This window comes from Heterodontus francisci, chromosome 2 (assembly GCF_036365525.1).
Source record: "Heterodontus francisci isolate sHetFra1 chromosome 2, sHetFra1.hap1, whole genome shotgun sequence".
In the NCBI taxonomy this organism is placed as follows: domain Eukaryota; kingdom Metazoa; phylum Chordata; class Chondrichthyes; order Heterodontiformes; family Heterodontidae; genus Heterodontus; species Heterodontus francisci.
In genome coordinates, this window is record NC_090372.1 from 13,002,044 (window position 1) to 13,014,130 (window position 12,087).

A 12,087-nucleotide genomic window follows, 5' to 3' on the forward strand; every position below is an offset into this window, starting at 1 on the left:
TAGGAGGGGGAGATGGAGGAGGAGGGGGGAGATGGAGGAGGATGGGGAGATGGAGGAGGATGGGGGAGATGGAGGAGGATGGGGGAGATGGAGGAGGAAGGGGGAGATGGAGGAGGAAGGGGGAGATGGAGGAGGAAGGGGGAGATGGAGGAGGAAGGGGGAGATGGAGGAGGAAGAGGAGGGGGGAGATGGAGAGGAAGAGGAGGGGGAGATGGAGGAGGAAGAGGAGGGGGGAGATGGAGGAGGAGGGGGAGGAGGAGGGGGGAGATGGAGGAGGAGAGGAGGAGGAGGGGGGAGATGGAGGAGGAGGAGAGAGGAGGGGGGAGATGGAGGAGGAGGAGGGGGAGGGGGGAGATGAAGGAGGAGGAGAGGAGGGGGGAGATGGTGGAGGAGGAGGAGGAGGGGGAGATAGAGGAGGAGGAGGAGGAGGGGGGAGATGGAGGAGGGAGATGGAGGGGGGAGATGGAGGGGGGAGATGGAGGGGGGAGATGGAGGGGGGAGATGGAGGAGGAGGGGGGAGATGGAGGAGGAGGGGGGAGATGGAGGAGGAGGGGGGAGATGGAGGAGGAGGGGGAGATGGAGGAGGAGGGGGGAGATGGAGGAGGAGGGGGGAGATGGAGGAGGATGGGGGGAGATGGAGGAGGAAGGGGGAGATGGAGGAGGAAGGGGGAGATGGAGGAGGAAGGGGAGATGGAGGAGGAAGAGGGAGGGGGAGATGGAGGAGGAGGGGGGAGATGGAGGAGGAGGAGGAGGAGGGGGGAGATGGAGGGGGGAGATGAAGGAGGAGGAGAGGGAGGGGGATGGTGGAGGAGGAGAGGAGGAGGGGGAGATGGAGGAGGAGGGAGGAGGAGGGGGGGAGATGGAGGAGGGGGGAGATGGAGGAGGAGGGAGATGGAGGAGGAGGGAGGAGGAGGGGGAGGAGGAGGGGGGGAGGAGGAGGGGGAGGAGGAGGGGGGAGGAGGAGGGGGGAGGAGGAGGGGGGAGGAGGAGGGGGGAGGAGGAGGGGGGAGGAGGGGGGGGAGGAGGGGGGAGATGGAGGGAGGAGGAGGGGGGAGGAGGGGGGAGGAGGGGGGAGATGGAGGAGGAGATGGAGGGAGGAGGAGGGGGAGATGGAGGGAGGAGGAGGGGGGAGATGGAGGAGGAGGAGGGGGGAGATGGAGGGAGGAGGAGGGGGGAGATGGAGGGAGGAGGAGGGGGGAGATGGAGGGAGGAGGAGGGGGGAGATGGAGGAGGAGGAGGAGGAGGGGGGGTGGAGGAGAAGGAGGAGGAGGGGGGAGATGGAGGAGGAGGGGGGAGATGGAGGAGAAGGAGGAGGAGGGGGGAGATGGAGGAGGAGGAAGAGGAGGGGGGAGATGAGGAGGAGGAGGAGGAGGGGGGAGATGGAGGAGGAGGAGGGGGGGAGATGGAGGAGGAGGAGGGGGGAGATGGAGGAGGAGGAGGGGGGAGATGGAGGAGGAGGAGGGGGAGATGGAGGAGGGAGGAGGGGGGAGATGGAGGGTTGAGGAGGGGGGAGATGGAGGAGGAGGAGGGGGGAGATGGAGGAGGAGGAGGGGGGAGATGGAGGAGGAGGGGGATGGAGATGGAGAAGGAGGAGGGGGATGGAGAAGGAGGAGGAGGCGGGGGATGGAGAAGGAGGAGGAGGAGGGAGATGGAGGAGGAGATGGAGGGGGGAGATGGAGGAGGAGGGGGGAGATGGAGGAGGAGGGGGGAGATGGAGGAGGAGGGGGGAGATGGAGGAGGAGGGGGGAGATGGAGGAGGAGGGGGGAGATGGAGGAGGAGGGGGGAGATGGAGGAGGAGGGGTGAGATGGAGGAGGAAGGGGGAGATGGAGGAGGAAGGGGAGATGGAGGAGGAAGGGGGAGATGGAGGAGGAAGGGGGAGATGGAGGAGGAAGGGGGGAGATGGAGGAGGAAGGGGGAGATGGAGGAGGAAGGGGGAGATGGAGGAGGAAGAGGGAGATGGAGGAGGAAGAGGGAGATGGAGGAGGAAGAGGGAGATGGAGGAGGAAGAGGAGATGGAGGAGGAAGAGGAGGGGGGAGATGGAGGAGGAAGAGGAGGGTGGAGATGGAGGAGGAAGAGGAGGGGGGAGATGGAGGAGGAAGAGGAGGGGGGAGATGGAGGAGGAGGGGGAGGAGGAGGGGGGAGATGGAGGAGGAGGAGGAGGAGGAGGGGGGAGATGGAGGAGGAGGAGGGGGAGGGGGGAGATGAAGGAGGAGGAGAGGGAGGGGGGAGAAGGTGGATGAGGAGGAGGAGAGGGAGATGGAGGAGGAAGAGGAGGGGGGAGATGGAGGAGGAAGAGGAGGGGGAGATGGAGGAGGAAGAGGATGGGGGAGATGGAGGAGGAGGGGGAGGAGGAGGGGGGAGATGGAGGAGGAGGAGGAGGAGGAGGGGGGAGATGGAGGAGGAGGAGGGGGAGGGGGAGATGAAGGAGGAGGAGAGGGAGGGGGGAGATGGTGGAGGAGGAGGAGGAGGGGGAGATAGAGGAGGAGGAGGAGGAGGGGTGAGATGGAGGAGGGAGATGGAGGGGGAGATGGAGGGGGGGAGATGGAGGGGGGAGATGGAGGGGGGAGATGGAGGGGGGAGATGGAGGGGGGAGATGGAGGGGGGAGATGGAGGAGGAGGGAGATGGAGGAGGAGGGGGGAGATGGAGGAGGAGGGGGGAGATGGAGGAGGAGGGGGGAGATGGAGGAGGAGGGGGGAGATGGAGGAGGAGGGGGGAGATGGAGGAGGAGGGGGGAGATGGAGGAGGAGGGGGGGAGATGGAGGAGGAGGGGGGAGATGGAGGAGGAGGGGGGAGATGGAGGAGGATGGGGGAGATGGAGGAGGATGGGGGAGATGGAGAGGAGGAAGGGGGAGATGGAGGAGGAAGGGGGAGATGGAGGAGGAAGGGGGAGATGGAGGAGGAAGGGGGAGATGGAGGAGGAAGAGGAGGGGGGAGATGGAGGAGGAGGCGGGGAGGAGGAGGGGGGAGATGGAGGAGGAGGAGGAGGAGGGGGGAGATGGAGGGGGGAGATGAAGGAGGAGGAGAGGGTGGGGGGATGGTGGAGGAGGAGAGGGAGGGGGGAGATGGAGGAGGAGGGAGGAGGAGGGGGGAGATGGAGGGGAGGGAGATGGAGGAGGAGGGAGATGGAGGGAGGAAGGGAGATGGAGGAGGAGGGAGGCGGAGGGGGGAGGAGGAGGGAGGAGGAGGGGGGAGGAGGAGGAGGAGGAGGAGGGGGGGAGGAGGGGGGGGAGGAGGGGGGTGGAGGAGGGGGGAGGAGGAGGGAGGAGGAGGGGGGAGATGGAGGGAGGAGGAGGGGGGAGATGGAGGGAGGAGGAGGGGGGAAGATGGAGGGAGGAGGAGGGGGGAGATGGAGGGAGGAGGAGGGGGGAGATGGAGGGAGGAGGAGGGGGGGAGATGGAGGGAGGAGGAGGGGGGAGATGGAGGAGAAGGAGGAGGAGGGGGGGTGGAGGAGAAGGAGGAGGAGGGGGGAGATGGAGGAGAAGGAGGAGGAGGGGGGAGATGGAGGAGAAGGAGGAGGAGGGGGGAGATGGAGGAGGAGGAGAGGAGGGGGGAGATGGAGGAGGGAGGAGGGGGGAGATGGAGGAGGAGGAGGGGGGAGATGGAGAGAGGAGAGGGGGGAGATGGAGGAGGAGGAGGGGGGAGATGGAGGAGGAGGAGGGGGGAGATGGAGGAGGAGGAGGGGGAGATGGAGGAGGAGGAGGGGGGAGATGGAGGAGGAGGAGGGGGGAGATGGAGGAGGAGGAGGGGGGAGATGGAGAGGAGGAGGGGGGAGATGGAGGAGGAGGAGGGGGGAGATGGAGGAGGAGGAGGGGGAGATGGAGGAGGAGGAGGGGGGAGATGGAGGTTGAGGAGGGGGGAGATGGAGGTTGAGGAGGGGGAGAGATGGAGGAGGAGGAGGGGGGAGATGGAGGAGGAGGAGGGGGGAGATGGAGGAGGAGGGGGATGGAGATGGAGAAGGAGGAGGGGGATGGAGATGGAGAAGGAGGAGGGGATGGAGATGGAGAAGGAGGAGGGGGATGGAGAAGGAGGAGGAGGCGGGGGATGGAGAAGAGGAGGAGAGGAGGAGGAGATGGAGGAGGAGATGGGAGGGGGGAGATGGAGGAGGAGGGGGGAGATGGAGGAGGAGGGGGGAGATGGAGGAGGAGGGGGGAAGATGGAGGAGGAGGGGGGAGATGGAGGAGGAGGGGGGAGATGGAGGAGGAGGGGGGAGATGGAGGAGGAGAGGGGGGGGAGATGGAGGAGGAGGGGGGGAGATGGAGGAGGAGGGGGGAGATGGAGGAGGAGGTGGGAGATGGAGGAGGAGGGGGGCGATGGAGGAGGAGGGGGGCGATGGAGGAGGAGGGGGGAGATGGAGGAAGAGGGGGGAGATGGAGGTGGAGGGGGGAGCTGAGGAGGTGGAGGGGGGAGATGGACGAGGAGGGGGGAGATGGACGAGGAGGGGGAGATGGACGAGGAAGGGGGAGATGGAGGAGGAAGGGGGAGATGGAGGAGGAAGGGGGAGATGGAGGTGGAAGGGGAGATGGAGGTGGGAAGGGGGAGATGGAGGTGGAAGGGGGAGATGGAGGTGGAAGGGGGAGATGGAGGAGGAAGAGGAGAGAGGGGGAGATGGAGGAGGAGGGGGAGGAGGAGGGGGGTGATGGAGGAGGAGGAGGAGGGGGGGAGATGGAGGAGGAGGAGGAGGGGGGGAGATGGAGGAGGAGGAGGGGGAGGGGGGAGATGGAGGAGGAGGAGGGGGAGGGGGAGATGGAGGAGGAGGCGGGAGAGGGGGAGATGGAGGAGGAGGAGAGGGGAGATGGAGGAGGAGGAGGAGGAGGGAGACGGAGGAGGAGGAGGAGGGAGACGGAGGAGGAGGAGGGGGGAGACGGAGGAGGAGGAGGGTGGAGACGGAGGAGGGAGGGAGGGAGAGATGGAGGAGGAGGAGGGGAGAGATGGAGGAGGAGGAGGGCAGAGATGGAGGAGGAGGAGGGCAGAGATGGAGGAGGAGGAGGGGAGGGGGACGAGGAGGGGAGTGAGACAAGGAGGAGGAGGAGCGGAGGAGACGGGGAGATGGAGGGGGAGGAGGGGAGATGGAGGGGGAGGAGGGGGAGATGGAGGGGGAGGAGAGGAAGGAGGGGGGAGATGGAGGAGGAGGGGGGAGATGGAGGAGGAGGGGGGAGATGGAGGAGGAGGGGGGAGATGGAGGAGGAGGGGGGAGATGGAGGAGGGGGACTGGGAGATGGAGGAGGGGGACTGGGAGATGGAGGAGGACGGGAGATGGAGGAGGACGGGAGATGGCGAGGGGGACTGGGAGATGGAGGACGAGGAGGGGATGGAGGACGAGGAGGGGATGGGGACGAGGAGGGGAGATGGAGGAAGAGGAGGGGAGATGGAGGAAGAGGAGGGGAGATGGAGGAAGAGAGGGGAGATGGAGGAAGAGGAGGGGAGATGGAGGAAGAGGAGGGGAGATGGAGGAAGAGGAGGGGAGATGGAGGAAGAGGAGGGGAGATGGAGGAAGAGGAGGGAGATGAGGAAGAGGAGAGGGGAGATGGAGGAAGAGGAAGAGGGGAGATGGAGGAGGAGGAGGTGGGGAGATGGAGGAGGAGGAGGAGGGGGATGGAGGAGGAGGAGGAAGGGGAGATGGAGGAGGAGGAGGGAGGGGAGATGGAGGGGAGGAGGGAGGGGAGATGGAGGAGGATGGAGGAGGGGAGATGGAGGAGGAGGAGGGAGGGGAGATGGAGGAGGAGGAGGGAGGGGAGATGGAGGAGGAGGAGGGAGGGGAGATGGAGGAGGAGGAGGGGAGGGGAGATGGAGGAGGAGGAGGGAGGGGGAGATGGAGGAGGAGGAGGAAGGGAGATGGAGGAGGAGGAGGGGAGATGGAGGAGGAGGAGGAAGGGGAGATGGAGGAGGAGGTGGAAGGGGAGATGGAGGAGGAGGTGGAAGGGGAGATGGAGGAGGAGGTGGAGAGGGGAGATGGAGGAGGAGGTGGAAGGGGAGATGGAGGAGGAGGTGGAAGGGGAGATGGAGGAGGAGGTGGAAGGGGAGATGGAGGAGGAGGTGGAAGGGGAGATGGAGAGGAGGAGGAAGGGGAGATGGAGGAGGAGGAGGAAGGGGAGATGGAGGAGGAGGAGGAAGGGGAGATGGAGGAGGAGGAGGAAGGGGAGATGGAGGAGGAGGAGGAAGGGGAGATGGAGGAGGAGGAGGAAGGGGAGATGGAGGAGGAGGAGGAAGGGGAGATGGAGGAGGAGGAGGAAGGGGAGATGGAGGAGGAGGAGGAAGGGGAGATGGAGGAGGAGGAGGAAGGGGAGATGGAGGAGGAGGAGGAAGGGGAGATGGAGGACGAGGAGGAAGGGGAGATGGAGGAGGAGGAGGAAGGGAACATGGAGGACGAGGAGGAAGGGGAGATGGAGGAGGGGAGACGGAGGAGGGGAGACGGAGGAGGAGAGATGGAGGAGGAGAGATGGAGGAGGACAGATGGAGGAGGACAGATGGAGGAGGACAGATGGAGGAGGACTGATGGAGGAGGACTGATGGAGGAGGAGAAGGAGGGAGATGGAGGAGGAGGAGGGGAGATGGGGGGAGGAGGGGAGATGGGGGGAGGAGGGGGAGATGGGGGGAGATGGAGGAGCAGGGGGGAGATGGAGGAGGAGTGGGGGAGATGGAGATGGGAGCGAGGAGGGGAGATGGAGGGGAGATGGAGATGGAAGTGGAGGGGATATGGGGAGGATGATGGAGGAGGAGGGGAGATGGAGGAGGAGGGGAGATGGAGGAGGAGGGGAGATGGAGGAGGAGGGGAGATTGGAGGGGGTCATGGAGGAGGAGGGGAGATGGAGGGGACATGGAGGAGGAGGGGAGATGGAGGGGAGATGGAGGAGGAGGGGAGATGGAGTGAGGAGGGGGGATGGAGGGGGGATGGAGGGGGGGGATGGAGGGGGGATGGAGGGGGGATGGAGGGAGATGGAGGGGAGATGGAGGGGGAGATGGAGGGGAGATGGAGGGGGAGATGGAGGGGGAGATGGAGGGGAGAGGAGGAGGAGAGGAAGAGATGGAGGAGGAAGAGATGGAGGAGGAAGAGATGGAGGAGGAAGAGATGGAGGAGGAGAGATGGAGGAGGAGGAGATGGAGGAGGAGGAGATGGAGGAGGAGGAGATGGGGAGGAGGAGATGGAGGAGGAGGAGATGGAGGAGGAGGAGATGGAGGAGGAGGAGATGGAGGAGGAGGAGATGGAGGAGGAGGAGATGGAGGAGGAGGAGATGGTAGGAGGAGGAGATGGAGGAGGAGGAGATGGAGGAGGAGGAGATGGAGGAGGAGAGATGGAGGAGGAGAGATGGAGGAGGAGGAGATGGAGGAGGAGGAGTGGAGGAGGAGGAGATGAGGAGGAGGAGATGGAGGAGGAGGAGATGGGGAGGGGGATGGAGGAGGGGAGATGGGAGATGGAGGAGGGGAGATGGGGAGATGGAGGAGGAGGGGGGGGAGATGGGGAGGAGGGGGGGAGATGAGGAGGAGGGGGGGGGAGATGGAGGAGGAGGGGGGGGAGATGGAGGAGGGAGTGGGGGAGATGGAGGAGGAGGGGGGGGAGATGGAGGAGGAGGGGCGGGGGAGATGGGAGGAGGAGGGGGAGATGGAGGAGGAGGGGGGGAGATGGAGGAGGAGGGGGGGAGATGGAGGAGGAGGGGGGAGATGGAGGAGGAGGGGGGGAGATGGAGGAGGAGGGGGGAGATGGAGGAGGAGGGGGGGAGATGGAGGAGGAGGGGGGGAGATGGAGGAGGAGGGGGGAGATGGAGGAGGAGGGGGGAGATGGAGGAGGAGGGGGGGAGATGGAGGAGGAGGGGGGGAGATGGAGGAGGGGGGGAGATGTAGGAGGAGGGGGGGAGATGGAGGAGGAGGGGGGGAGATGGGAGGTGTGAGTGGGGGTGATGGAGGAGGTGGGGGGAGATGGAGGGTGAGGGGGGAATGGAGGAGGCGGGGGGAGATGGAGGAGGTGGGGGGGGGATGGAGGAGGAGGGGGGGAGATGGGAGGAGGAGGGGGGGAGATGGAGGAGGAGGGGGGGGGAGATGGAGGAGGAGGGGGGGGAGATGGAGGAGGTGGGGGGGGAGATGGAGGAGGAGGGGGGGAGATGGAGGAGGAGGCGGGGGGAGATGGAGGAGGGGAGGGGGAGATGGAGGAGGAGGGGGGAGTGGAGAGAGGGGGAGATGGAGGAGGAGGGGGGGAGATGGAGGAGGGGGGGAGATGGAGGAGGAGGGGGGGGAGATGGAGGAGGAGGGGGGGGAGATGGAGGAGGAGGGGGGGGGGAGATGGAGGAGGAGGGGGGGAGATGGAGGAGGAGGTGGGGAGATGTGGAGGAGGAGGGGGGAGAGGAGGAGGAGGGGGGGAGATGGAGGAGGAGGGGGGGAGATGGAGGAGGAGGGGAGAGGGGAGAGGAGGGAGAGGAGGAGGGGAGTGGAGGGATGGAGGATGGGAGGAGATGGAGGAGGAGGAGGGGAGTGGAGGAGGAGGAGGGGAGATGGAGGAGGAGGAGGGGAGATGGAGGAGGAGGAGGGGAGATGGAGGAGATGGAGAGATGGAGGAGATGGAGAGTGGAGGAGATGGGGAGATGGAGATGAAGGAGGAGGAGGAGGGGAGATGGAGGAGATGGAGAGAAGGAGAGATGGAGAGATGGAGGAGATGGAGAGATGGAGGAGATGGAGAGATGGAGGAGATGGAGGAGATGGAGGAGTGGAGGAGATGGAGAGATGGAGGAGATGGAGGAGATGGAGAGATGGAGGAGATGGAGATGAAGGAGGAGGAGGAGGGATGGAGGAGGAGGGGAGATGGAGGAGGAGGAGGGAGATGGAGGAGGAGGGGGGAGATGGAGGAGGAGGGGGGAGATGGAGGAGGAGGGGGGAGATGGAGGAGGAGGGGGGGAGTGGAGGAGGGAGATGGAGGAGGAGGAGGGGAGATGGAGGAGGAGGAGGGGAGATGGAGGAGGAGGAGGGGAGATGGAGGAGGAGGAGGGGAGATGGAGGAGGAGGAGGGGAGATGGAGGAGGAGGAGGGGAGATGGAGGAGGAGGAGGGGAGATGGAGGAGATGGAGAGATGGAGGAGATGGAGAGATGGAGGAGATGGGAGATGGAGATGAAGGAGGAGGAGGAGGGGAGATGGAGGAGATGGAGAGATGGAGGAGATGGAGAGATGGAGGAGATGGAGGAGATGGAGCGATGGAGGAGATGGAGCGGATGGAGGAGATGGAGATGAAGGAGGAGGAGGAGGGATGAGGAGGAGGGGAGATGGAGGGGAGGTGAGGGGAGGTGGAGGGGAGGTGGAGGGGAGGTGGAGGGGAGGTGGAGAGATGGAGGGGAGGTGGAGAGATGGAGGGAGGTGGGGAGATGGAGAGGAGGGGAGATGGAAGAGGAGGGGAGATGGAAGAGGAGGGGAGATGAAGAGGAGGGGGAGGTGGAAGAGGAGGGGAGGTGGAGGAGAAGGGGAGACGGAGGGGACATGGAGGAGGGAGGGGAGACGGAGGGGACATGGAGGAGGAGGGGAGACGGAGGGGACATGGAGGAGGAGGGGAGACGGAGGGGGACATGGAGGAGGCGGGGAGACGGAAGGGACATGGAGGAGGAGGGGAGACGGAAGGGACATGGAGGAGGAGGGGAGACGGAAGGGGACATGGAGGAGGAGGGGAGACGGAGGGGACATGGAGGAGGAGGGGAGACGGAGGGGACATGGAGGAGATGGGGAGACGGTGGGGACATGGAGGAGGAGGGGAGACGGAGGGGACATGGAGGAGGAGGGGAGACGGAGGGGACATGGAGGAGGAGGGGAGACGGAGGGGACATTGAGGAGGAGGGGAGATGGAGGAGTGGAGAGATGGAAGTTGGGAGGTTTAGAGTTGTGTTGGGGATGCAGTAGGATATCCCGTTCCTAGTTGAAGCTGGCTCCGGGTCCCCTCCCCGGATCAGAGTGCAGTGAGAGACATGATGCTGCAGCGGAGGGGGCGGAGAGAGACTTTGTACCAAGCGAGGCTCCGACATCCTTCAGCTAAAAGTTTGCAAAAACTTTTCTGAACTTCAGAAAACTTCTGTAGACACGGGAGAGGGTGGTTTTTTTTGTGGTTTTGGTTTGTTTTTTCCATCCTTTTTGTCCGAATACTGAGCATCCCCTTTCTGTGTTTCAGTTTTTAAAGATAAATAATCCCCCTCCTCTTCCCTCCTCCTCCTCCTCTTCCCCCCTCCCGTCCTCTCCCTCCAGTGGCCGCAGTGGCTGCGCTAACTCACTCACTCCGCTCCCAGCACCGCATCTCCCCATCAGCCCAGCGCAGCCCTTTAAACGTGACAAACACCCCCCCCCCCCTTACCCCCCACCCCACCAAAAATAAAACACATAACTTACCACTCATGAGCATCCTTATATAGAAAAGTAAAAGCAAAATTAAAGAGTCCCGGCAGTACTTACGCTTGACTTTGTTGGGGTTGGGTTGTTTGCGGCGAGACATGGTGAGGATGATGCTGCTGATGGGAAGCAGGAGAGAAAAACTTTTTTTTTTGTTTAAAAAAAAGTTTGTTCCGGAAAGAAATCAAAATGGCGTTAGTGTGGATGTGGATATGCAGCACATTTAAAACACACCTCCCTCCTCCTCTTCTTCCTGTGGATCAGAAAGATAACAGGGAGAGAGAGAGAGTAGAGAGTTAGCTGGTGCGGGCTCTGCGTCTCTCCTCCTCTCTCTCTCTCACTCACTCACTCTCAAGTCTCTGAACCTGATAAGTAAGCTCATCACGTGGGGCTCTCTCTCTCTCTCTCTCTTTCTGCTCGTCTCCTAGGGACGCACTCTTGCCTTTGCTTTTTGTGTGTGTAATAAACACAAGCATCAGCATCATCTACACAGGAGGGGTCTCTCTAGAGCAACTGTTTGAGTGCGACAACAGGAGGAGAGGGACAAGGCGAGGGAACCTGTACAGGTACCAACCAACCTCATCCTCGTTCGATTATCCTGCTGTCTCCATTGCTTGGGATTTCTCTCCTAGGCTCCACCAGGCGGATTCAACATTGAAAATAAACTTATAGATGTGAGTGTGTGTGTTTGTGCATAGTTTTAAAGTGCCCTTTCAACACATCTAACTTTCCCCACCCCTCCTTGCATCAGTCTTATGAGTAAATGGACTATGAACGGCAGCTTTGGTACCGAGTCTGCTCATTGCCAGGAAGAATTTTCTCTCTCCCTCTCTCTCCCTGGAAAGTTGCATCGCTCCTATTCAGCGGATCAGAAGGAAGTCTGCCAATCGTGTTTCACAACCATCGCATCCGTGCTCTGGGTACACGTTTAAACTCTTAGCCGAAATTAAATTGGAACACTTTTTTAACGCTCGATTTTACCATTTTAAATCGTAATTTGTAATGGGTCATTGATTTCATAAATAAAATCGAAAATTAATTCTCAGCAATTTTACAGACTGGATTGCACGTTTTAAGTTATCAAAACTGATACTGATGGCATCTTGTACAAGTGATATCTGTGCAATGTAAAATAAATAATTTAAACTTCATAAGTTTATTTTAACCTCTAGTTTGATAATTTGGCAGGAAATACTAAATGCATATTGAATATATACTACACAGACTTATGGATGCTTTCAAACTTCCTTGTCATCGTCTATCGTCAAACTGCCCCAGTGGCTTTCCCTCTGTAATGTCTCCCATAGATTGCAGTTTCAAAACTCAATTATGTGGAAGTAGCTGCTGTAATATCAGCATTCAAGCATAAATGTATATGTATTAAAATTGACTTGTACAAAATGGATCCCTTTCCTATTGACATCTGTAAGTACCTTTTTGCCACAAACTATGGTAAGGTGAAGTCATCTAACTTGGACTCAACTTTATAAAAAGTATTTATGAAGTAACACTTGTTACTACATTTACGTTATTTCACCAAATCTATACTTTAAAGAAAAATACTTATTTACAACCTTAAAATATAAATACACCTGGACAATTTATTTAATCCAACACCTTTAATTCTAGTTTTTCGGAGTAATTAATCACGTTTGTTCAACCTGACCTGTAAAAATGACACTTTTTTTGAATTATCGCTAGTAATTAAGCCTTTGAAGTTATAATAACTTTTCTG

The 12,087-nt window shown here is 61.2% G+C and overlaps 1 protein-coding gene across 2 annotated transcripts in view; it reads right to left on the bottom strand.

The window, feature by feature from the left end:
- Positions 1-10,991, bottom strand: part of rreb1a (ras responsive element binding protein 1a) — a 262,748-nt gene extending 251,757 nt beyond the window's left edge. The window contains exons 1-2 of one of the 2 annotated variants that reach the window (XM_068054447.1): positions 10,931-10,991; positions 10,416-10,605 (exon numbers count right to left, since the gene is read on the bottom strand). In XM_068054447.1, the coding sequence (XP_067910548.1) occupies positions 10,416-10,455 (40 nt within the window). In that variant the 5' untranslated portion in view covers positions 10,456-10,605; positions 10,931-10,991. Of the gene's footprint in view, positions 1-10,415; positions 10,767-10,930 lie in introns of those variants that run through there. The other variant, XM_068054446.1, reaches the window with a different exon arrangement.
- Between the last annotated feature and the right edge of the window lie 1,096 nt (positions 10,992-12,087).